This window comes from Rattus rattus, chromosome 7, assembly GCF_011064425.1.
Source record: "Rattus rattus isolate New Zealand chromosome 7, Rrattus_CSIRO_v1, whole genome shotgun sequence".
Taxonomy (NCBI): Eukaryota; Metazoa; Chordata; class Mammalia; order Rodentia; family Muridae; genus Rattus; species Rattus rattus.
The window spans coordinates 57110020-57137729 of record NC_046160.1 but is presented as its reverse complement, the minus strand read 5'-3'; the positions used below and the strand labels follow the sequence as shown (position 1 = coordinate 57137729).

Genomic DNA, 27710 nt, shown 5'->3' with positions numbered 1-27710 from the left:
AGCTGAGGCTTGCGGAAAGTGTGCTGGCTGCCTTCTACTTTGGCCTCCTTTTCAACAAAACTGATGGTTTGTGTCTCCATAAAATTCATCATGGTGTTCAGCAGTACATAGTCTTTCACTCTCAATGTAAGCAGAATCATCTAGGCTAAATTAATGACCTGCATAGGAAACCAACAGAACTCTCACCTCTTTCAGCGACCATTTGTCTTATCTTGAAATGCATGCAGTATAGTGGGAGACTTCTGGGAGAACGGTTCCTAATGTAAACCCATGACTATTAGGGGAATCCCTAGAATCTGTGGTGGGAAGAGAATTTTAAGGTGCCTTTGACTTTTTTTTTAAAAACAATTTTAATACTGAACACCCTTTATATGAGTGATAATTCAATAAAAACACAACATTTGAGTTGGTTTGTACTGTGTTTGTGGAGTGGTAGTGGTGGGTGGAGATAGGAACTAATCCTCCTGAGCCTGGATTTCTGCTTTCTTCATCCCCTGGGTACAAACTCAACTGTCGCAGCCTCAGCAGCACTTGCCCTTGAATTTTCTTTGTGGTGTAAGCAAGCAGCTTCTCCAGCTTAAGCCCAGGGGTGGGTAATGGACTGGCTGGAATAAATCAAGTTGAGGAGGACAGTCTTATTGTGTATGTAAATTAAATACTCAGTCGGAATAATTCATAGTCAGATATTGCTGTACACAATCCGCTACCATTTATTGCTTATGTGGCCTTGTACAATATACCTGTCTCTTTTTTTCTAGTCCAGTTTCTTCTATTGCATGAATTAAATTTTACATGAAAAACGTTCATTTGAATCAGATCATATAGTAGCTGGAACATAGATACCCAACAGATATTATTATTGTTTTTGATGTTTTTAGTTCCTATCCGAAATACTTTATCTGTAGTCTCACTATGAAGCTATGGTTGTCATGTTTGACCTTCAGGATAATGACCGGTTATTATTAGTAGTATACAAACCACAAAAGGTACATATATGCATTGCTGTATTTGTTCACCTGTTTTCTCAACATCCTCCACTTCATTAATTCAGTGTCTTCAGACCGTGTGTGACAAAACAAAGTGAATCACCAGTTGAAATATAATTCAAGGAAGAAACATTGATGGGTGCCATTTTGGCTGTTGTCTTGCTTAATGTTTTAAATTAACTCGACAGATCCTAGAGTCCATCTGGGAAGAGTGAACCCCAACTGAACAATTGTCTTGTTCAGTAACTGGCCCGGTGTGTGGTAGACAGTTTGGATGCCACTGCGGGCAGTATCAGCATCATCTCTGGGCAGTGAGGCCCAAGCTGTGTAAGAATGTTGGCTGTGCCAAATGAGGATCCACCTTATGGGGAGATACCAAGGCCTGACACAATTACTGATGCTATGATGTGCTTATATACAGGAGCCTAGCATGGCTGTCCTCTAAGAGGCCAAACCAATAGCTAACTGACACAGGCACAGATACTTACACTCAACCATTGGACTGAAGTTGGGGACCCCTATGGTTGAATTAGGGGAAGGATGGAAGAAACATAAGAGGAAGCTGACCCCATAGGAAGACCAGCAGTCTCAACTAACCTGGACCCCTGGGAGCTCCTAGGCACTCAGGCACCAACCAGGCAGCATACAGGAGCTGGTCCAAGACCACTAACACATATAATTAGGGGATTGCCTGGTCTAGCCTCAGTGGGAGAAGATGCACCTAATCCTGGAGAGATTTGAGGCCCCTGGGGTGGGGGGAACTGATGCTGGGGAAGCAAACTCTCAGGGATGAGGAGATGGTGGTAGAGGAGGAATGGGATGAGGAATTGTGGGAGGGGGACTTTTAGGGAGCAACGGTTGGATTGTAAATAAATAAAAATAAAAAATTAAATGTCACAACTTTAAAATAAATAAATAAACTCTGTACCTCCTGTAAAAAAAAAAAGAATGTTGGCTGTGTCCTGGTCGGTAAGTTGCTGGGGCCAGTGAGAACAATTGCTCTGTTGTTTCTACCTCCAGGTTCCTGCATTGAGTTCCTGTCTTGACTTCCCTCAGTGATGGATTATGATCTAGGGATGCAACCCAAATAAACCCTTTCCTTATCAACTTAGTTTTGGTCAGAGTGTTTTATTACAAAAACGGAAAGCCAACTGGAACATTTGTTTTGCTAAATTTTCTTTTATTTGATTTTTTTTTATGTTGGCAGTTTCTGAAAAAATGCTGTGTTAAGAGTACTTCCTCACTCTGGAAATATTAATGGATTCTGACAAAATATGTTTCTGAACTATGTATGTGGGTGAAATAAGCCTGAACCAGTTTGCGGCTAGAAAAAAAAAAAAGAACGTAACTGGCCCTATTTCCCAGACTGAGCACAATAGTGCTGAAAAAGCATGGCTTTGCTTGTGAATACACCAGTGGTGGCATCACACTGACTCCTGTCTGCTTAAGGATCAGAATGAGTTAAACCAGAAAAATCCAGCATTAGCTATATTTGTGGAGCTGAAAACTATAGTTTAGATATAAAAGAGCCCCTATGAGATACTGACTGTAATGTCTTCACGTAATTAAGTGCTTATTGAGCATGGAAGAAAGATTCTCTACAGGGCAAATGATCATTAACTTAGTTCTCCTGAATTCTAAATATAGATTTAGCCTTCATTAACTTTTTTCCGTTTTTGAGACAAGGTCTTTTACATAGCCTTGAGTGACCTAGAACTTGCAGTGTAGACCAGGGTGGTCTTGAACTCACACAGAGTTCTTTCTTGCAGTATTGGGGGAAGTGCTCTACGACCTATACACTCAGCAAGCAGCCTACCACTGAGCTATAAGGCAATTCTATATAATATAAATTCTACAGAAAGAGAGTCAACATACTTGCCTGATGATAATTGTTTACAATTTTATGGTATGTGAACATTTACAGACCTCATGACATTATTCATATAGAAAGAATTTATGTACAGACATAGTGTCTGCTAAGTATGTTAATAATGTAAACAAAGCTATAAGCCAATTTTCCTCTTATTTAGGAGAAGGGTTTTCAAAATGTTGGCACTCTCCCTGTTTGTATTCAAACAGAGGAAATGATCTTAGACATTCATTAAAGCAAGCTCATCAGGGTGTCTAATTGAAAATACTTTTCTGTATTTAGTATGAATTAATGTATCTATTTGGAAGTAATAAAACCACAGTTACTACTAAAAAATTCTGAAAAGACTCTAGCTGAAAATTATTTTAGGAGTAGGTGAAGAAATAAACAGATCACATGCCCAGTTGTTCTGGTTTCCATTTATCAACCAGAATTAGCAAAGACTTGATGGCTGTTCTAAAGTTCCTTGGTTAGAACCTTCAGGAATGGAAGGGAATCCCTAAAGTTTTCAGCTTCTATAGTTGCCCTGCATAGCTTGCCTGACCTGCACTGAACACTAAAGATTTCAGACCAACCTCTCCTGCCAGGGATTCAAACAACCCAGCCTGGGTCAGCATCATCTGTCTCAGGTTGCCTCAGAAGGCCTTCTTAAGGGTATGTCTCACCCTTAGCTCCACTTCGCAGAGTATGGCCTTAGGTTATTTTTGTTTTGATTGTTGTTCATGTCTAGACTCCTGACTCCAACACTGCAGACCTTCTTTGGTGGATGAATTTTGCAACTCACTTTGCTGTGCCCTCCGACTACTGTCCTGCGGGACTCCTGGTGGTCATCTTTGCTTGGCCTCACAGTTATCTTTTTTTTTTCTTATTTGACACTTATCTAGGTGATTGGTTGCCATTTGCTTGGACTCCAGAGTTACAGTTGCATAAGACAGATTTGGTCTCTCCGACCAGAGTTTGCCATCTAATGATGGGTGAAATGAAATGTCAGTTGGATAGTTCCCATTCAGACTCTCTAATCCTGAGTCATGAGAGGTTCCATACCTTGCCAAACAATACATAGCCAATATGCAATAGAGGAAGACATCATTCAGATCTACCCTGTGACAGAACTTTGCCCATGGCATCATATTACACTGTTGCTTCAGTGGACCTTTCTTGATTTTTGCCTCATAGCATCTGAGACTATTTTGGAAAGCTACACCAAAAATATTAACTTCAAGGTGATCACTGCAAAATGCTATACCTTTATTCAAAGATGCTGCAACCTTTAAACTTATTTGTTAATGGAACAACACTCACTGTTAACCTAATGCTGTGCTAGGTTATAATGATATGGTGGCATATGAGGCAGAGGTGAGCAATTAACAGACAGACAGCGTGACCAACTTAGATTGTATTGAATCCTAGGGAGAGCATAGCCCGAGTGATTATGAAAATTTGATCTGAAAGTCTCTGTAGGCAGTCCAAGTATGTCTAACGTGTGGCTGCTTTACTGTGGGAATGCTGCACACTGGAGAAGTCATTATCCTAACTGGAGCTGAGAGGCTGCAGACAGCAGAAGCTCACACAGAGCCATCACACAGTGGCTGTTCATTCTCCAGTCTGAGTTATTATCATGCTCACTTGCTTTGTTAAGCATCTTCCCACTTCATGCATCTGCTGAGACATTGCAGAAAGCATGGAGTTGAAATAGTACATTAAGAGTTTCCTACAATTTTAGTAGCCAGAAGTTTGTGCTGTGATATTATACATACATAGCATTCTGTGCATTATGGTCTATTTACTTCAAGTTTCCTTCTTTATTTATGTATGCATATTAAAATTGGAAATTTTGTATAACTTCCTAGCTTGAATTTTCACTTTCACTTATTTCAGTGTTCTTACATCTTAAAAGGATCTTCAAAGCCATGTCTACTGGCTTAATTAGTGCATAGAAAAATTATAATTTATTAATTTTGTTGTGATTAAATATTTACATGGTTTCCAAACATTCCCTGTTTTAAAAAACTGTAGTGACTTTTGACAATAAATTACTGCCCACATATTAAATTATTTTGTTTTGACAGATTCATAAAAGTAGAAGTCAAAGGCAAGAGGGTATGAACCATTTTAAGACTTTGATAGCAAGTGGTCAAGTTGATTTATAAATATACCATAAATTACTTTCTAAAAATACTGTAAAACATCTGCTCTGTTGTGCCTTTACCAAAAACTATCCCCAAAATTCTTTATTTTTAAATTATAACTTTATTAATGTATAGTACCTCATTGATTAAAAGATTGAATATAATTTTTATTTATTGGTCTAATTTATTTTCAAGATTGATGTTAATAATATTGTTTATTTACTTTTATAGTTGATAATATACGCTAAAGTTGTTTAAGGTCACAGAAAATATAAGCATACATTTTTAAAATGGATGGACTAAGGGAAATAAACAGTATGAAGCCAGAAATTATGCTTAAAGTCAAAGCATGATGTCAATAAATCTGCTACTGGTAGGCAAGAAATGGCTCTTAACTTCTTTTCAAGACTTAGCACAAAGGGAGAATGTTGTCATTACTGGTTGATATTGGCTGTGTGTGTGTGTGTGAGAGAGAGAGAGAGGAGAGAGAGAGAGAGAGGGAGGGAGGGAGAGAGAGAGGGAGAGAGAGAGAGAGAGAGAGAGAGAGAAAAAAAAAGAGAGAAAAGAGAGAACATAAAAAATAAAAAGTTAATATTACTATTTGCCCGTCATGCGATACCTGCCGAGAAGAAGAAAAAAGCTGCAGACTCGGTAGAAACAGCTCAAGAGGGAGAAGTGTGCGGCAGTGAACAAAGCTGAACTGAGTTGGAGATCTGAAGAGCACTTTGACATCAGCCATTACAGAAGCAGAATCTGAAGTCTGTTCAGTTGTTTTCAGTCTTGCTTTGGTCCAGTATTTCCTCACCATGTGTCCTTTGGGATGCTAAAGTGTATTCTGTGCCCTTGTGTGTTGGAAGATTGTGATCTGTTTTTGACTTTGGTGTTACCGGGGCTTACAGTTAAGAGATCGCTACGATTCTCATAAGACACATTGAACTTTGGACTTTGGAACTGTGTGAAAGGATTACAAGAATTAGGAGTTGTGGCCTTGTTGGCAAGTGGGGGTGGGCTTGAGTATTCAAAAGCCTGTGCTATGCCCAATATTTCTCTCTGCCTGTGGATCAGGATGTGCTCTCAGCTACTTCTCAGCGCTTGCCCGCCTGCCTGCCTGCCGCCATGCTCCTAGCTGTGATGATAATGGTCTAAACTTGTAAACACATCCAATTAAATGATTACTTCCATATGATTTACTGTGGTCACATGTCTCTTCACAGCAATAGAATAGCACTAATACAGTAATAAAATGCTGCAAGATGTCTTGTAGGTATTATATTTGAACTGAAACATTCTCTCCTGAGGGAAGGAAGGGGGAGTCATTGGTCTCAGGAAACTTGCAAGACTCATTCACAAAGTCCCTCCCTAACTGTCCAGATCTCCCAGTAAATAACAAATGAGGAGTGGTCAATGAGCATTGACTTTTCTATTTTCATTACTATTATTATAACTGTTCCTGTTATTACTGTTCCATTTATTATCATTGCTATTGATACTATTAAAGATTTCTACATGTAGACAATCAAGTCCTTGAATCATTTCTAAAGATTAAAAAATATATTACAACCTTAAAACTATAATTATATAATATACTAAATATATTTTAAATTATGATATTCGTTACTTTAGTGTCATTGTGACAAAATACCTGAAAGAAACACGTGAGAGGAGAGATTTAATTTGGTTCATGGTTTCAGATAGATTTCGGTCCTTTATAGCAGGGAAATTATGACACTCAAGCCTGTGGTGTAGTTCAACCTGTGACAGCAGGAAGATGAGGTGGCAATATTCACATCATGGATGACCAGGGAGCAAAGAGGGCTCGTCAGAGCTAGAGACAGGGTGACACAAAGCTTCACCCTTAATGGTCTCCTTATACCAGCTCTACTTCTTAAGGGGTCACAGGCTTCAACACAGCATCATTTCTGCATATACTCCCCTGTCACCCTTACGTGCTCTCCTCTCTCTCCCACTCAACTGCTCTGTCGCCGTTTGGCATCTCTAGGGGCCTCCTCTGACTCTTCGTCCTACAAGGCTCAGACTGCATTTTTTTTTTTTTGTAGAAACTTATTTCAGTTTAATCTCTTAGTTGATTCACATGCTCCTTTGATGAATGTTTTTCTTTTCCAATGAGTCCAATTTGCAAGGGCAATGTCTGTTCAGCTTATTACTAAATTGCCAGGCACACAGCAAGGTGCTAAAATAGAAGCTGCTGTTTAGGCTAAATTAAAGAATGAAGAAATGGTGTGTGTGTGTGTGTGTGTGTGTGTGTGTGTGTGTGTGTGTGTGTGTGTGTGTCTGTGTGTGTGTGTCTGTGAGTTTACTTCACCCTAAAGCTCTGTTTTAGCATTTTCTTTTTATTGAAGTTAGGGTAATCCTTCCTCTTCATAGCTAGCATTTATAATATGAATCCATATGTTTTACTGGGCATTAGCATGCTATTACATGAAGATAAACCAAGATGCCATTGTTTTATTATTTCGGAAAATATTGCTTATTTTCATTGGGCTTGGCCAGTATCCTGTGAAGTTGCATTTCTGGTTCAAGGTTCACTGGCTCTCGCAGATCTATTTCACTTCTAACATTTATGTGGCTGTTCACTGGAAATTTTCCAAAGCAGAACTATCATGTGCTTGAACAGTGACACCAGCCTCCTGTCTTCTCTACGATGCTACCCTTTCCTTCATTGTTAGAGGCTTAGGCTAAAGGCAGCATTTTTATGTGAGAAGCTGAGAAAGAAATACTAGAAAGTTTGTTAAAATCAGCAAACATCTCATTTTGGGTCCTTCTGTGTGCTTTTAGCAGGTCTCATTCAGGAGAGCTGGGGCTTTATTTTGTCATTATACTTGATTATTTATGAAGCAATTTCCTCATTCTATCTTATATCCTAGTACAGTGGATGCCAGTGATAAGATTTTGTAAGGCGGTCTATATCCACATCTTTGGGTAAAAGCCAAACTGAGGCATTGTTAGTTAAAAATGAAGTTATCTAGCTATGAGGAAACAACTTCAGGCATTTGCCTCTGTCTGTTACATTTTCTGCATTGCCTACAGTGCCAGTTTAGTGTTGGTGGAATATGTATATTCTTCTATTAAATAAATCTTCATAAACCCTGCTTCTGTGGCCCCATGTTTCAGGAACACACCTACTCTGAAGCATGGAGCTGTCCAGGAAGGGTGGTAGGAATCTGTGTGAAGCACAGATATTAATTTTAAGTGTAACGTAGATTGCTATAGAAAAGAAATAAAGACAGAATCACTCTCTTGAATTTCTTTGCATAGCAAGAGAATCCTTTGGGGTTATCTGTATACAGGTTAGGAGAGACATGGCTGGGCAAACCTAGCTGATTTCCAGCATCCACTACCCACTGCAACAATCAACCAATTGTAAATTGGCCTGTCTCACATAGCCTTTTAATTTTGTTTCTGATTCACATGGTTGGTTGAAACCAATAGATCTTAGCATTGAAATGGTGCTAAAATGTCACCCCTTTAATTCTTAACAGTTTCATTAATTGTGTGAATGAACAGGTTACACGCTAAACAACTGTATCAAGAAGAAATGTGTACGGGTTTCATTCACTCTAAGTTGTCTGTCATCAGCATCATGGATAACACTTTTGTTTCTAAGACTTAATTTCTAGGCAGACTGTATAAATACAGGTTACCACGAATCTTACTTTTAAAGTCAATAGGCTTTATTCTTTGTTGTTTTTCAAGTACATTTTCTTAAAGAAATACTTTATAATTTTAAGAATATATATTTAACAAAAACAAGTGAGATTATAGAAAATATCTATCCACATGCTAGGTAAATGAGTGAATAAAGTGCTTGTATATAAGCATGAAGATCTGGGGTGGACCTCCAGCATAACATGAAGACATGGGGTGGACCTCTAGTACAACATGAAGACCTGGGGTGAATCTTTAGCACAACATGAAGATCTGAGGTGGAGCTCTAAAACATAAAATCTGGGACAGGAGGCATGTGTCTGTGACCCTGTTTCTGATGGGGTTGTATAGAAAGAGATTCTGAGGTCTTGTTGACCAGGTAGTCTACAAATTGGTAAACTCCAAGATCAGCCAGATACAAATTTCAAGTAATGAGTTAGAGAACAATAGTAGAAAGTACAATATGCCAACCTCTGCCTCCAAACTTGCAAGTATGGGAGAGCCAAATTTCATGCTCATAAGCACACACACACACACACACACACACACACACACACACACACACACACACACACACACAGAGAGAGAGAGAGAGAGAGAGAGAGAGAGAGAGAGAGAGAGAGAGAGAGGAAGAAATGGTTGAAGGAAGGGAGAGATGGTTGGAGGAATGAAGGGAGGCAGAGAGGGAAAGAAGGAGAGAAAAAGAAAGAATTTGATCTAGAAATGAAAATTATACAAAACCAGTCATTATTATGCTTTAAAAAGTTATAGTCAATAGAAGCTCAGTATTTTTTCCTTTTTTTAATGAATTAAAAATTTTATTTACATTTCAAATGTTATGCCCTTTACTGGTTTTCCGTCCATAAACCCCCTATCCCACCTCCCCTCCCCCTTCTTCTATGAAGGTGTTCCTCCACCCATCCAGCTACCCCTTTATTGCCTCCTCGCCCTGACATTCCCCTACACTGGGAGATCCAGCCTTCATCCTCTGCTATATATGCAGTTGTAGCCATGGGTCTGTTCATGTGTACTCTTTACTCCCAGGGAATAAACCCGGGGAGCTCTGGTTGGTTGGTATTGTTGTTCTTATAGGGTTGCAAATCCCTTCAGATCCTTCAATCCTTTCTACAACTCCACCAGTGGGTAACCCATTCTCAGACTAATGGTTTGCTGCAAGCATCTGTTTCTGTATTTGTTATGCTCTGGCAGAGTCTCCCAGGAGACAGCAATATCAGGCTCCTGTCAGAACCCACCTCTTGCGATTCCTAATAGAGACTGAGTTTGGTATCTGTGTGCATGTAGGCTGGATCCCCAGGTTGGGCAGTCTCTGAATGACCATTCTTTCAGTCTCTGTTCCAAACTTTGTCTCTGTATCTCCTCTTATGAGTATTTTTGTTCCCCCTTCTGAGAAGAACTGAAGCATCTGCACTTTGGTTGTTGTTCTTGAGCTTCATGCAGTCTGTGGATTGTATCTTGGGCAATCTGAGCTTTTGGGCTAATATCCATGTATCAATGAGTGCATACCATATGTGGGTGTTTTTGTGTGTGATTGGATTACCTCACTCAGGATGATATTTCCTAGTTCCATCCATTTGCCTATGAATTTCATGAAATAACTGTTTTTGATAGCTGAGCAGTACTCCATTGTGTAAATTTATCACATTTTCTGTATCCATTCTTCTGTTGAAAAACATCTGGATTGATTCCAGCCCCTGGCTATTATAAATAAGGCTGCTATGAACATAGTGGAGCATGTGTCCTGTTATATGTTGGAGCATGATTTGGGTATATGCCCAGGAGTGGTATAGCTGGGTCCTCAGATAGTACTATGTCCAATTTTCTGAGGAACCTCCAGACTGATTTTCAGAGTGGTTGTACCAGTCTACAATTCCACTAACAATGGAGGAGTGTTCTTCTTTCTCCACATCCTTACCAGCATCTGTTACTACCTGAGTTTTTTGATCTTAACCATTCTGACTGGTATGAGGTGGAATCTCAGGGTTGTTTTGATTTGCATTTCCCTGATGACTAAGGATGTTGAACATTTCTTTAGGTGCTTCTTAACCATTCAATATTCCTCAGTTGAGAATTCTTTGTTTAGCTCTGTATCCCATTTTTAAATAGGATTCTTTGATTCTCTGGGGTCTAACTTGTTGAGTTCTTTGTATATATTGGGTATCAGCCCTCTATGTTTCTCACCCTACTTATCTTTTGAGTAGAGGAATGCTATTGGTTTGTTTGAGTTTATCTTATATCCAGTCAGTTTGCTGAATTTGTTTGTCAGGTTTAGGAGTTCTCTTGTGGAATTTTTGGGGTCAGTTAAGTATACTGTCATATCATCTTCAAATAGTTATATTTTGACTTCTTCCTTCCAATTTGTATCCCTTTGACATCCTTTTGTTGTCTGATTGTTCTGGTTAGGACTTTGAGTACTATATTAAATAGGTAGGGAGAGAGGGCAGTTCTATAAAAGAGGATATGAAAGCCTTGCATCCGACTGGTACAACCATTCTGGAAATCAATCTGGAAGTTCCTCAGAAAATTGGACATTGAACTACTTGAGGGCCCAGCTATTCCTCTCTTGGGCATATACCCAAAAGATGCCCCAACATATAACAAAGACACGTGCTCCATTATGTTCATAGCAGCCTTTATTTATAATAGCCAGAAGCTGAAAGAAACCCAGATGCCCTTTTCAACAGAGGAATGGATACAGAAAATGTGGTACATCTACACAATGGAATATTACTCAGCTATCAAAACAATGACTTGATGAAATTCAGGCAAAATGGATGGAACTGAAAATATCATCCTGAGTGAGGTAACCCAATCACAGAAAAAACACACATGGTATGTACTCATTGATAAGTGGCTATTAGCCCAAATGCTTGAATTATCCTAGATGCACAGAACACATGAAACTCAAGAAGGATGACCAAAATGTGAATGCTTCACTCCTTCTTTAAAAGGGGAACAAGAATACCCTTGGCAGGGAACAGGGAGGCAAAGTTTAGAACAGAGACTGAAGGGACACCCATTCAGAGCCTGCCCCACATGTGGCCCATACATATACAGCCACTAAACTAGATAAGATGGATGAAGCAAAGAAGTGCAGGCTGACAGGAGCCGGATGTAGATCTCTCCTGAGAGACATAGCCAGAATACAGCAAATACATAGGCGAATGCCAGCAGCAAACCACTGAACTGAGAACGGGACCCCTGTTGAAGGAATCAGAGAAAGGACTGGAAGAGCTTGAAGGGGCTTGAGACCCCATATGAATAACAATGCCAAGCAACCGGAGCTTCCAGGAACTAAGCCGCTACCCAAAGACTATACATGGACTGACCCTGGGCTCCAACCTCACAGGTAGCAATGAATATCCTAGTAAGAGCACCAGTGGAAGGGGAAGTTCTTGGTCCTGTCAAGACTGAACCTCTAGTGAACGTGATTGTTGTGGGGAGGGAAAGCCCATATAGAAGGGGATGGGGAGGGGTTAGGGGGATGTTGGCCCAGAAACCAGGAAGGGGAATAACAATGGAAATGTAAATAAGAAATACTCAAGTTAATAAAGATAAAAAAAAAAGAAAGCCTTGCATCCCTTGCTCAGATTTAGGATCCTTAGGTGGTTATTAGAGCCATCTGTTAAATGGGGATGAAGAGATATGTAGCAAAACAAGGCAGACAGTGAGTCAGAGGGGAAAGTTCTCAGGATGCGATGGACATTGCACATAACAAATTATAACTAATGCAAATTTGGAAAATTGTAAATTTACAGCAGAAAAACAAATGTCAAAATGAACTTCAAGAGGTCTGTTGTCTGAAAACAGAAGAATAAGTTCTCCCATTTCAAAGTTGAAATTTTACAAAGTGAATTTAATAATCAAAATGCATGAACATATGTGCTGTTTCTACTTCCTGGCTACCGTGAATACAGCAGCAATGAACATGTATGGGTGTCTCTGTCGTAGGATATAAAGTCCTTTTTGCATCTATTCCTAAGAAAGTATTAACTGGGTATTGCGGAAAAGCTATTGAAGAAACCTCCACACTGGTATCTATAGTGGCCGCAGCAATTTTTCACTTACATCAACATTAAATAATTGTTCATTTTTCTCCATATCCATGGCAACATTTGTTGTCTTTTCCTTTCTTTTTCAACTCTAGCCATCCTCACTGGGGTTAGATGAAATCATAACTATTTTAAATTGCATTTCCCTGAAGGTTTAGGGTGCTGAACATTTAAAAGACGTTTCTCAACCATTTGTAGTTCACCTTTTGAGAACTCTGTTTAGTTCAATGCCACCCTTTAATGTTCTGTTGCTGGTCTTCTTGATGTCTATTTTTAAAAACTTCCTTATCATGTAAAGATACTAACCCCCTGTCTTATGTGTAGCTGGTAAATTTTTTCCAATTCTGTAAAGCCCAGATGTCCATCAACCAGAGAATGGATAATGAAAGGTGGTATATTTTTAAAAAAATAGTGTATTAACCAGTTATTGAGAAAAAATGAAATTGTGAAAATTACAGGTAAATGAATGGAACTAGAAACAAGCACCCTAAGTGAGGTAACCAGGCCCAGAAGGACAAATGTTTTCTTTCATTTGTGTAAGTTAGCTTTGTATCTTCTGATATTTATATTTCATTTGGAATACCCATACATGTCAGAACATTTCTAACTAGGGAGGCTACTAGGGAGGGCTTTTAAGGGAAAGGAGATAGTATAAAGTGTTAAAAGAGAATTATGAAATAGGAAGTGTTGCATTAGGGTAGAAGACAAACAAGCAAGGTAGAAGAAAGAAACTGGTAGATATTAAGTGGCACTAAATATTTTTCAAAAAGTCATATCAAAACATATTATTAGAGAAACTTCCTAAAATCTATCTATCTATCTATCTATCTATCTATCTATCTATCTATCTATCTATAAAAAGAGTTGGAATGTAGTCATTGTATAACAGGGAAACAATAGCTACACTAGATATGAGAGGATAAAAAATAAAAAGATCAGTGACATGAATGGGTTATATTTTTTTGGAGTTAAACAGTGAGGTCCCAAAGACCTCAAACATTGTAAGCTATTGCCACTACTCTTGATTACTTTTCAGACTTGATGTTAAGCTTCCTACTGCTGAAGACATCACATACTTGAGTCACAGACCATGCAGAAATTAAGCTGGTATTGACCTGGAAACTTCATTATTCCAGACTAGCTTGTATAGTTCTGGAGTGTTCTGCACACTATTGCAGGAGAGAAGTAATTGTCACTATGATCCAGGTGTGGTCTCTATGAGTTACACAAACAACTGGATTGAAAAGACATGCCACAGGTTCAATAGTGGGACAGATATTATGGGAGAAACCAACCACTTTTTGATTGGGTTTAAGTCTTGATCCATAAGATGAAACAAGTGGCTGACACCATCATTGTGCCAAAGAATTTGTGGCTACACAGATCATAGACCTTGAGAGAGAATCTACTACTCTTATCCTACTCAATGGGCTTAATATTAAACCAGTTTGTAATGACTAATTATTATACCCTCAGATCAAGGAATTTACCAACCCTTATCAGAGAAGATTCTATTTGTAGTAGATGACGAGCAACAGCGAGACCAGTAAATGACCAAGATGCAGAGAATAAAAGACTTGGGTGTCCAGCCCTAAATGGAATATTCCTACCGCACCAATGGCTCAGCAATCTTTGCAGAAGTCAGGTCAGTGGTGGGGACTTGGGAGGAAAAGAGGAGGGGGAAGGGAAAGGGGGCAGTATCAGGTATGGGAGGAAATGGGGATAATATACAGAAAGTCATGTACTTGAGTAGAGGTATATAGCAGTGAGGGATAGGGAACTGGGGGTAACCACCAGAAAGTCCCCGATGCCAGCAAAGCAAGAGGCTCCTAGGACCGAACAGGATGACATTAGCTGAAATGTCCAACAGAGGAGAGATAGAATCTGTAGAGACTGTATCCAGAGGTTAGACAAGGTCCCCAGTTGGAGGATGGGGCTATCCATTCATCTCTGAATTTTTAACCCTGTCTAAAGAACACACAGGAACAGTGTGGAGCAGAGACTGAAGGAAAGGCCATCCCATATACAGTCACCAAACCCAGACACTATTGTGGATGCCACAAAGTGCTTGCTGACAGGGGCCAGTTATAGCTGTCTCTTGAGAGGCTCTGCCAGAGTCTGACAAATACAGATGGGGATGCTTGCAGCCAACTATTGGACTGAGAACGGGGACACCAATGGAGGAGTTAGGGAAAGGACTGAAGGAGGTGAAGGGGTTTGCAAGCCCATAGAAAGAACAAGATTATCAACCAACCAGACTCCCCAGAGCTCCCAGGGAGTAAACCACCAACCAAAGAGTACATATGGAGGGACCCATGGCTCCAGTCGCGTAAGTAGCAGAGGATGGCCTTGCCTGGCATCAATGGGAGGAGAGGCCCTTGGTCCTGTGGCATCAATTGGAGCATCAGAAAGAAAGCAGGACATGAGAGTTCCAGAGATGAGCTCAGGTCATCGGCTTTATGTGCTGAGCCATCTTATTTGCCTGCAAGGTTTAGTTTGATCAAAAGCACGCACGCACACACACACACACACACACACACACACACACACACACACACACACACACACACACACACACACACCATCTCCCAACTCACATTTTCTAGTACTTCTGGCTTTGTTGTCCTCCTGATTGCCATGTAGAAGTAAGCACTGTATATAAATAATATCAACTTCAAAATTTTGAAATTCATTCTACCAAAAGGAAGTCAAGGTCCTGCGAGTTTTTGACACAGGGCAAAGGAGGAGGGTTTTTCTCCACATCATCTCTCCAAAAGTCTCATCCTCACATCAGGACTTCTTATTCTTGGAGCTATTCCCAAATAACAATTTTCTTTCCACTACTTTCTTCCTTGGGCATCTCATACAGCATTAAAGCTTTCACATAGCCATGTTATACTTAGGAATGACATAGAGTGACCAAGGGGTTTGAAAAGTATTCTTATCTTACCTTTATCTGTGTAAATTACATAAATTACATTATACCATGTCCCTGAATGAAGTCTGAAAAAAATTCTGTAATCAACATTTATTTTACAAATTGGAGGTTCCAAGAATGGAATATCAAGTACTTGGCTTGGCTAAACAATTTGAGTGTCTACATGTCTAAAACTCTCCACGAGACTTTTAAATAGAACATGCAGAAGGATATAGCTTTATGAATTTTCACTGGGTATTCATCCATTGTTTCAGACTGAGCATGTTTATATTAGATTTGTCTGTGTTTCTGAGAACTGAATTGCTGTAACACAAAGTTCACACAATACAATTTGGGTGACTTTTTTCTTGTGGACTGGGTTCGTTTTCTAAAAAGTTTATTTTGGTGGTATTGGGAATTAACTGATGTGTGTGTGTGTGTGTGTGTGTGTGTGTGTGTGTGTGTTTGTGTGTGTGTATGTGATGTCTGTATATGTTGAATGTACATGCCCACATCTGCTCATGTGCATGTGGAGACTAGAAGCCAACACTGATTATTTCTTAATTAATTTCTATTTATTTTTTGAGACAGGGACTCTCAGTGAATATGGAGCTCACTTATTCAGTTAGACTAGTCAAGTCCTACAGTTCCTTGCATCTCTATCCTTCAATGCTGGGCAAAAGATATAGCCATGCATGGCTTCTTAAGTTGGTGATGGGGAGTCAAAGTCAGGTCCTCATGCTGGTACAGGAAGTACTTTACTTACTGAACCATCTCTTCAGCTCCTTAACTATTTCTTTTTTCTTAGAAGCTAGTCTGCTGTCTATGGTTTATCTGTTTGATTTTCTTCTTAATCTCCTTGAATAACCACAGCTTTCAGGTTTATGGTAACCTATTTCTGATGAATGAAACTCTACTTAGAATTGTGTTCAGCCTTTTACATAAGATAATCATCTAGAATATGCACACCAGGAACAGATTAGTTTGTTTTTGTACAAGAATGGGATGAATGTTTTTCAGTTCCAGTTTTTAATTGTGAAGTTACATTGCCAAGATTCTTGCATAAAATCTACATAAGTCTACCAAGATCCAATCTTCAAGGGATCTGAAGGCTATGGGGAAAGGGATAAATGGCAGATGTTAATGCTGCTGTAGAGTTTGAATGCTTGTTCTTTACCAGGTTTCCTTTTGTTTATGCTAAAGATCTTATTTGCATTTGGCTGAATTCCAATAAAGCCCTAAGTATTCACTAAGAGAAACTTTCCTAGTTAGTGAAGCATTTTTTTTTTTTAATAGCTGAATCTATTCTTACGGCTCATTTCACACATCAGGATGGTTGTAACTGCATATAGGTAAAATTACTCATATTCTTTTAGTTGTGGCAAAGACTTTATGTTCTCAACACAAGAGTCCATGAGAAGTCTCGAAAGATGTCACCAGTGCTCTGGGCCACTTAATCAGTTGCTGAGAACAGTAGATCAAATTTCTGATGTTTTATGAAATAATATTATTCAATTGAGATTTTTCCCCTGCCCATGGAGTCTTCTGGGGCATGTCCAGGGGCCCTGAGCACCCTGTCATCCCTGTGAGCCTCCATTGTCTAAGTCTCTTCACCTACCTACATCATTCCTGCTAAGCCAGAACCATACAGGTTAGACTCTCTTCCTGCACCCATTTCTCCTGCCTGTTCTCTGGGGCACACTCAGCTTCCCTGAGTGGCCTGCCATTCCCCTGAACCTTGATTGTCTGGCCACCTCTCTCCTTGTCTCTCCCATGCCAGTCCACTTCACAATGTATCTCCAGAGGCACAGCCAACTGTTGGGAGACTTGCACCACCTCCTGAGTTCCTTTGTCTAGCCCAAGAATACCAGAGGTCTGCCACACCAGGATCATTGAACTAAGCTTTCCCTGCTTCACCTCCAAACCCCGGGACTTGCTAATAAGAGGAATATCTAGAGGAAACCAGGTAGCTAAAGGCTCTCAAAAAGAACACAGTCAACAAAATCCAAGGCAGCATGACACCTTCAGAGCACAGCTATCCTACTATAGTAACCCCTGGATATCCCACCACAACTGAAGCACAAGAAAATGACCTTAAATCTAATCTTATAAAGATGATAGAGGCCTTTAAAGAAGAAACAAATAAATCTCTCAAAGAAATATAGGAAAACACAATCAAACAGCTAGAGGCCTTTGAAGAAGAAACCAATAAATCCCTCAAAGAAATATGGAAAAATACAATTAAATAGGTGAAGGAAATAAATAAAACTGTTCAAGACCTGAAAACAGAAATAGAAGCAATAAAGAAAGCACAGACTGAGGGAATCTTGGAGATAGAAAATCTAAGGAAGAGAATAGGAAAAACAGATGCAGGCATCCCTAACAGAATATGGAAGAAGGAAGAGAGAATTTCAGGCATAGATATAATAGAAGAAATTGATACTTCAGACAAAGAAAATATTAAATCTAAAAATTTCCTGATATAAAACATCTGAGAAATTTTGATACCATGAAAAGACCTAACTTAAAAGTAACAGAAATAGAAGAGGGTGAAGGGTCCCAACTTCAAGGACCAGAAAATATTTTCAACAAAATTATAGAAGAAACTTTCCCCACTAAACAAAGAAATGCTTATAAACATGCAAGAAGCTTTCAGAACAACAATTAGACTCAATCAGGAAAGAAAATCTTCCTGTCACAAATAATCAAAACACCAAATGTACAGAGCAAAGAAAGACTATAATAGCTGCAAGGGAAAAGCCAGGTAACATGCAAGACCAGACCTCTCAGAATTACACCCGACTACCTAACAGAGACTCTAAAAGCTAGAAGGACCTGGACAGATATCTTGCAACCTCTAAAAGAAATTAAAATCATAGATACTAACTTACATTACTATACCCAGTAAAACACGCAACTACTGTAGAGGGAGAAACTAAGACATTTCAAGACAAAGCCAAATTTAAACATCTGCCCACAAATCCAGCAATACAGAATGTACTAGAAGGAAAACTCCAACCCAAGGAGGATAACTACAACCAAGAAAACGCAGGAAATAAATAATTCCATACCAGCAAAACAAGTGAAACATAAGGACACACACACACACACACACACACACACATACACACACTATACTCAACATCAAAATAACAGGAAATAACAATCACTGGTCACTAATATTTCTCAACATCGGTGGACTCATTTCCCCAGTAAAAAGACAGGGTAACAGAATGGATGTGGAAACAGGATCCATCATTCTGCTGCACGTAAGAAACCCACTCCAGCAACAAAGACAGATATCACCTCAGACTGAAGGTCTGAAGAAAAGTTTTCCAAGCAAACTGACCCAAGAAGCAAGCTGAAGTAGCTATTCTAATATCTAATAAAGTAAACTTTCAACCAAAATTAATCAAAAGAGATGGGGAAAAGATACTTCACAATCATCAAAGGAAACATCTATCAGGATAAAATCTCAATTCTGAACAGCTTCGCCCCAAACATTTTAAAAATGTGGTTTTACAAGTCACATTTGTAAAAGAAACATTGCTAAAGCTTAAATCACATATCAAAGCCCACACATTTATAGTGGGAGACTTCAACATTCCTCTCTCACCAATCTACAGGTTATCCAGACAAAAATTGAGCAAAGAAATAATGAAAACAAATAACATTAGGAATCAAATGGTTCTCATAGATATCTACAGAACATTTCACCCAAAACACAAAAGAATATACCTTCTTCTTAGCACCTCATGTAATCTTCTCCAAAATTGAATATATAGTTAGTCAGAAAACAAGCCTTAACAGATATAAGATAATTGAAACACAACTTGTATCTTCTCAGACCACCATGGATTTAAACAACAGCAGAAACACCAGAAAACCTACATACTTAAATGGAACAATTGTATATTCAATTATCTCTGGGTTAGGGAAGAAATAAAAAAAATTAAAGACTTTCTAGAATTGAATGAAAATGAAGGCGCAACGTACCCAAATTTATAGGACACAATGAAAGCAGTGTTAATCATCATGAAGTGCCTTCATAAAGAAATTGGAAAGCTCTAGAACTAAAAGAAGCAAAAACACTCAAGAAGTGTAGATGACAGGACATAATCAAAATCAGGTTTGAAACCAACCAATTAGAAACAAAGAACATAATAAAAAGAATCAAAAAGATCAAGAGCTGAGAAATCAGCAAGACAGACACTTAGCCAAACTAATTAAAATGCAGAGAGACAATATCCAAATAAACAAAATCAGAATTGAAAATAGAGACAGCAACAGACAAGGAGGACATTCAAAGGATCATTAGGTCTTATTTCAAAAGCCTGTACTCCACAAAATTGGAAAAATCTTAATTAAATGGGTAATTTTCTAGAGAGATATCATTTACCAAAGTTAAATCAAGAGCAGGTAAACTATTTAAACAGACTCATGACCCTTAAGGAAATAGAAGCAGTCATTAAAATCTCTCAAACCAAAAAAGTCCTCCTTTATATAAATGATGAATGGACCAAGAAAGAAATTGGGGAGAAAAAACCCTTTTACAATAGCCAGAAATAATATCAAATATCTTGGTACAACTCTAACCTAGAAAGTGAAAAACCTATATAACAAGAACTTCAAGTCTCTGACAAAAGAAATTGAGAAACATATTGAGGAAGATGGAAAGACCTCCCGTGCGTGTGGATTGGTAGGATTAACATAGTAAAAATGACCATCTTGCCAAAAGCAATCTACAGATTCAGTGCAACGCCCATCCAAATTGCAACACAATTCTTTACAGACCTTGAAAGAACAATTCTCAACTTCATATGGAAAAAAAAGAGAGGAAAAAAACCCAGGATAGCTAAAACAACCCTGAACAATAAAAGGACTTCCAGGGGTATCACCATCTCAGACTTCAAGCTGGACTAGAGCGCAATAGTAATAAAAACCGCATAGTATTGGTACAGGAACAGACAGATTGATCAATGGAATGGAACTAAAGATCCTGAAATAAACCCACACATCTATGTACATTTTATTTTTGACAAAGAATCTAAAACCATACAATGGGGGGAAAAGCATCTTCAACAAATGGTGCTGGTCTGACTGGATGCCCGCATGGAGAAGAATGCAAATAGATCCATATCTATCACCCTGTGCAAAACACAAGTCCAAGTGAATCAAAGAGCTCAACTATAAAACTGGATATCCTAAATCTAAACATGAATCCACTGGTACAGGAGAAAATTTCCTGAGCAGAATGCCAATGGCTCACACTCTAAGATCAACAATTGATAAATGGGATCTCAGGAAACTCAAAAACTTCTGTAAGGCAAAGGACACTGTCAATAGGACAAAATAGCAGCCTACAGATTGAGAAAAAAAATCTTCATCAACCCTATATTTTGACAGAGGGCTAATATCCAAAATTTATAAAGAGCTGAAGAAGTTAGATACCAACAATCCAGTCCATATGCACACAGCCACCAAACCCAGACACTATTGCTGATGCCAAGACGTGCTGACAGGAGCCTAATGTAGCTGTCTCCTGAGAGGCTCTGCCAGAGCCTGACAAATACAGAGGCAGAGGCTCACAGCCAACTGTGAGAATGGGGTTCCCAGTGGAGGAGTTAGAGAAAGGATTGAAGGAGCTGAAGGGGTTTGCAATAAGAACAATACCAAACAACCAGAGCTGCCAGGGTTTAAACCTCTGTCCAAAGAGTACACATAGACAGACCCATGACTCCAGTTGCATATGTAGCAGAGGATGGCCTTGTTGGGCACCAATGGGAGGAGAAGCCCTTGTTTCTGCCAAGGCTGGATCCCCAGTGTAGGGGAATGTCAGGGCAGTGAGGAGGGAAGGGGTGCATGGATGGGTGGGGGAACAGCCTCACAGAAGAAGGGAGAGGGGAATAGGATAGGGGGTTTATGGATGGGAAACCAGGCAAGGGAATAACATTTGAAATGTAATTCAAAAATCCAATAAAAATGGGGTACAGAGCTAAACAGAGAATTCTTAACAGAGGAATCTTGAATGGCCAAGAAGCACTTGAAGAAATGTTCAAAATCCGTAGTCATCGGGGAAATGCAAATCAAAATGACCATCAAATTTCACCTTATACCTGTCAGAATGACTAAATTTTAAAACTCGAGTGATAGCATATGGTAGCAAGGATGTGGAGAAAGAGGAACACTCCTCCATTGCTGGTGGAATTGCAAACTGGTACAACCACTCTGGTAATCAATCTGGTGGTTCCTCAGCAAATTGGAAGTAGATCTACCTTAAGACCCAGCTATACCACTCCTGGGCATATAACCAAAAGATGTTCCACTGTACCACAAAGACACATGCTCCACTATGTTTATAACAGCCTAATTTGTAATAGCCAGATATGGGGAAGCAAGCCAGATGTCCCTCAACTGAAGAATAGATACAGAAAATGTGGTTCATTTATATAATGGAATACTACTCAGCTATTAAAAACAAAGACATGAATTTTGCAGGCAAATGGTTGGACCTTGAGAATATTATCCTGAATGAGGAAACCTAGACCTGAAAGTTCATGCATGGTATATACTCACTGATAGGTGGATATTAGCCAAAAAGCACAGAATACCCATGATACAACTCACAGACCATAACTGGGCTGCCTGGTTTGGCCTCATTGGGAGAGGATGCAGCCAGTCCCGCAGACTTGATGTGCCAGTGTGGAGGGATGACCTGGGGTGGGTGTCAGGTGGGGGTGATCCATCCTCTCTGAGGAGAAGGGGATGGGGGAATGAGGGGAGGGTCTCTGTGAGGAGGGACTTGGAGGTGCCTCAGTGATTGAGATGTAAATGGAGTAAAAATTAAATAATAAATAAGTGAATATTATGTAATAGAAATGTATATCATATGTATACCATATGGATTGGTAGCTTGAAGTTTGCCTGGCATCAGAAAAGGTGTGATGATGGCTGCACCATTTGAAAGACTAGACTTAGGTCCCCTTGTTTTGATCATGGCGTGTTCTCAGTGTTTCCCATCTATACCAACTATTTCCTACATGTTTGGATATACTTTGCTTAGGATCTGCATTTCCATAAGGCCTTCGCTATGTCCTCAGACCTGATTCCAATGGCTTCCTTGGCTCTGTTCACGTTAGGTAGGCTGGAGAGTCTACTTACTGGCTAAAAGGGACACTGTTTTAATCTAGGGAGAACACCGATATGACTATCCTGGCCTGAGTGTTTCAGGAGTAATAAGTGTACCAATTGTCTTTCTTATTTTTGTAGCCCAATATAGGAGAAAAGCAAATTAATGCAAGAAGGGATTCTTTCATTTTATGTTGAAGAGATACAGACAATTGCAAAGAAGCCATGATGGCATGAATGTGGCACAGTTGATCATATGACTACAAAGAGAGATATGTTAATCCTCACCTGGACTCCATTTTACTATTTTCATTCATTTCCTGCCCCTGGACCATGGGGCTGTGCTTCCCACATTCAGGGTAGGTCTTCTTTCCATCCGCTCTTAAACCTACCTGGGAACATACACCCTAGGCCACTCCAAGTCCAGTCAAACTAAAAAGAATCACTTCATCATGATTTGTATTTGTCTTCCCTCCATACTTCCTTCTACCTCCAGAGTTGGATGTCTGAGGCATCCAATACAGATAGCATTTTCTCAGATGCCCTTGGACTTTCTAATAATACTGTAAGGAAGCTTGCTTACCCAAAGTGGCTGACTCTGCGACTTCTCTCACGCTGTGAGGACGCCCCGCCCTTAGTTAATCTTGCTACCTCAGTTCAGAACTTCTTCAGGTTTCGTAAGTTTCCTCCCAACTGTGTGCTTACGATAAAATGCCAGGTCTTTCCATTGCTTTCGGTATTTTAACAATAAAATAAATGGTTTGCTATTTATAATATGCTTTCTTTTATTTATTTCTATTAATTGTCCCCAAAAGTAATTAATCAGCTTGTTAGAATGTCTGTGGGTAAAATGCTATAAATTATTATGGTGCAAAACTACTCGCTAATAGCCATTCTGTCAGATGATTAAACAGCCAAGAAAAGCTGTACGTATAGATGTTTGTACAAGCAATATTAGCTCTAAAATCCCCACAATGCTCCCAATTCTGTTTTACTTAATGAAATAATAACAGAGAACAACCATAATCCCCTTAGTTTAATTGGGTAAAACTTTTTAAACTGACCTATGCTGTCAGCAGAGAGAATATTTGGATGTACCTGATCATATTTATACATGCATAAAGTGAATCTCTCTCTCTCTCTCTCTCTCTCTCTCCCTCTCTCTCTCTCTCTCTCTCTCTCTCTCTCTCTCTCTGTGTGTGTGTGTGTGTGTGTGTGTGTGTGTGTTTGCCTCTATATGCATGTGTATGTAGATACAAGCAGTCAACCTTGAAGGTTCTCAGGATGCCATCCATCTTGGTTTTATATACAAGTCTTTCACTGTTCCTGAACTCACCGGTCAACAAACCCACCCCTGCAGTGCTGGGATTAGAAGCAAACGTCAACCCTTGCCTCCAAAATTTTTATGTGATCTCTGTGGACAAAACCTAGATCCTTATCTTATGATATCCTTAGTTTACTGACTGAACCATCTCCCCAGCCTTACTTAAAGAATGTTTTTGAATCAAATGAGAAAGGCAGGTATACCACAGAATTAGACAAAACACAGTTACCATAGCAACAAGGAAAGGTGGGGTAAAGGAATCAATTACCTTAGGGTCATGAATTCCAGAAAGCTCTTCATAGATCTTCTCACCTACCATGACAGCAGCCAAGTTCGCTGTGTATGTAGAAAGGCAAAACATACAGAAAATGGCCCAAAGATTCATCAGAAACCTTCCAGTCCAGCATTTTGGGGGTTTGATGGCTGCTGTTCTGCCAAACAGAAGGGCATAGCAGACATTCAAGGCTGAGGAGAAGGAGAAGACTTTGTTTCTGTTCCTCCCCTTAGGGGTCATACCAAAGGGGCTCTTCCATTCATACAGAGTGAGAAAAATGGCAGTGATATGGAGAGCCACGAAAATTCCCAGCCACATGGTCCAGTGGAGTGGCCACATGAAGGCTCCAATTGGAGCAGCTGTGTCTCGAGTCCTCACTAAGATCCCCAAACTGGTTGAGAAGAAAGGGCTGGTGAAATCGATCACCTGGCTTCGTGCGGTATTGATGCTGAAAGAAGTGACCGCCATGTTGGCCGTTCCACTCAGGAGATCACCAACCAGCCCAGTCCAGTGACCGTTTTTCCAAGCTCCGTACTTCCCATCCCCTACAATGTAGAGGTCAAAGTCAAAGTTCATGTCTTCTGCTAGCTGCTCCAGGAGATCGATGCAATACCCATAGCAGCACTTCTTGAACTTGATTGGCACTGTGTCATTACTGCTATGCAGGCTGCTAAACAGACGATCCAGCACGGAAGAGTCGTTAGTCATAGGGTCTAGACAGAGCTGTCCAGCAGGGCATAAGCCTTCATCGTCTACTTCTCTCGTGAAAACAAATGGGTGTTCAATCAACGTCACCACTCTCAAGTGTAACTTGTTTGGGTGCTGGAAGTGGGTTTTGTGCCTCTGGGCCTGCTCTGGCCATATTCCAGAGTCCATGACTATCCTTCCTCCTTGCCAGCTGCCCAGGCGAGTCCACATTGGCTTTCCCATAGGGTCGTGCTGCAAGTTCCAGATGAAAAAGTTGTTCTCTGAGCTGATGATGGTGGAGCCCTTTACTTTGATGGAACCACTGAGACCTCTGAAAGTGGTGTTGGCTAAAAACCTGGTAAAGAGGATCAAAGGTAGAACATCAGAAAGATAGGCAATGCCAGAGTCAAGTACCAGTGCCAATCGACTCCTGCTTCTCTGTCTTAATGAAAAGAAGCCCTACTAACAGGACTTCTTTTATTTTTTTGAGATTGTAATATAATCACATCACTTTCCCATTTCCTTTCCTCCCTCCAAACCTTTTTGTATACCTTTCCTTTCTCTCTTTAAAATTCACTTTCTTTTATTAATTTATTGCATACATATATGTGCAACTTGATTTTTCTGTATAATGTTACTTGTGTGTACAATACCATTTTATTTGGTATTGTAAAACCAATTGGTACGCTGTTTGCTGGGAAGTCCAACTTTTAAAAACAAAGGTTTTTGTCTATATTTTCTTCAAGAATATAGACTTTATGGAAATGTTCTATTTCATTTAACTAATGGTATCTTCACATTCAGGTTCTAGTTCTGGCAAAGTACTTGACAATTGGTTTTACTCCAAATATTTTAATTGATTTTTTTAAAAGAAGCACTCATTGCTATTATATACTATTTCAGGTTTCCAACTTAATGGAGGTTCCAGAAACCTTTGACATTCAGTTCTACTGTTTACTATATTTGATTCTGATGAAATCCATTTGGTGAAATTTTTGGTATAGAAATGAGTTTCAATCAATATGTATTGTGATGGTTTGCATATGCTTGGCCCAGAGAGTGGCACTATTAGAAGGTGTGGCCTTGTTGGAGGAAGTGTGTCACTGTGGAGTGGGCTTGGAGACCCTCCTCCTAGCTCCTCCTAGGATGCTGAGGCTGTTCCTGGCTTCCTTTGGGTGAAGATGTAGAACTCAGCTCTCCCTGCACCAGGCCTGCCTGGATGCTGCCATGCTCCCCCCCTTGATGATAATGGACTGAACCTCTGAACCTGTAAGCCAGCCCCAATTAAATGGTGTCCTTTATAAAACTTACATTGGTCATGGTGTCTGTTCACAGCAATAAGACCCTAACTAAGACATGTATATTCTTTTTTATAATTGTTTAAAATTGTATTCATAGCATCAGGGAATAACCAACTTTTGTACAGTGTTTTTCCTTGTGGAGTGGAAAAATTAGCATATCGCTCCTCATGGGGCCAATCAGAGATGCATGCTGGATATTATCCACAGAACAAAGAAAAGGATGATAAATAAACTTGCTGTTCCCAGGACAGCCTTAGGCTACCCTCCCTCATCATTAGAGGAAAACAACTGAGCCTGACTCTAGAGAAAGACTCTGCCAGAAGTCAAAGCAAGGAAAATGAGTAACTAAATGTGACATGATTTCTAGCACTGTGAGCACTGTCAGAGTGTCTTTTGGCGTTGACTAGATGGGGAAATGCTTGGTCATAGCACCTGTCTTTCTTGAGCAGAAACAGGAGATAAGAGCTGACACGTGCTTAATTATGATATAAGAGCTAACACATATGCTTAATTATGACGTAAGAGCTGACACATATGCTTATTTATGATGTAAGAGCTAACACATATGCTTAATTATGATGTAAGAGCTTACGCATATGCTTAATTATGATTCCTTTTATTTTTTTCAGAATAAGAGCTCAGGCTTTGGGGTCAGATGGACCTGCATTTGAATCTTGACTCAGTTACTCAGTAGTAATGACCCTGAGCAGATTCCTTGACTCAGAGATTCGATTTCATCCTTAGCAAATAGGGAAAACTAACCTGTAGTGAGTTTCAAGGCTTGCAAACAGTGCACGCAACACACAGCGTACCTTCTGACATAGAGCTGTGGTGGTGTTAGCTGGAGACCAAACCACTGCCTTAACAGTGACTTCAGCACATTTAAAATAAAAAGTAATTAAGTTGAAATGTGGGATGTAGCACAGTAGGGATTTTGAGGAGCCCAGTGACACAGGTCTAGCTGCTCAGAGAAACACTTTCATGAATTGCCTGGCACATATATTATTTCATAATTTATAAATGTGAAAGAAGTCTTGCTAAGAAGCCATATTGCCTCAGAAGGAATAGAGAAGAATCAGGAAGTGTAAAATGTGCCCTAATTTTCATTAGCGATAAGTGTAAATCACATTTGAAGATACTACTGTCACTGAAGGCAGCGCAACCATTTGTTGCGGTAGATTGCATGCATTGGCAATCACTCATGTCAGTGCACCCCAGTGGGACTCTACTACTTAGATAAATTCTATTTTGCAACAAGTAATGAAGTCTCAGCTATCTTAGACTTTAAAACAGTTCTCTACTTCAGAGAAGCAGGGATCCACATCATTAAAATCATATATAAATTAATCAATTGATAA

General features: G+C 39.6%; 1 protein-coding gene across 3 annotated transcripts in view; it reads right to left on the bottom strand.

Annotated features, from left to right (window-relative positions):
- Grin3a (glutamate ionotropic receptor NMDA type subunit 3A) overlaps positions 1–27710 on the bottom strand; it is a 192894-nt gene that overhangs the window by 96584 nt on the left and 68600 nt on the right. For all 3 annotated transcript variants that reach the window (XM_032907677.1, XM_032907678.1, XM_032907679.1), the window contains exon 3: positions 24359–25406. In XM_032907677.1, coding sequence (XP_032763568.1) covers positions 24359–25406 — 1048 coding nt within the window. The remainder of the gene's footprint in view (positions 1–24358; positions 25407–27710) is intronic.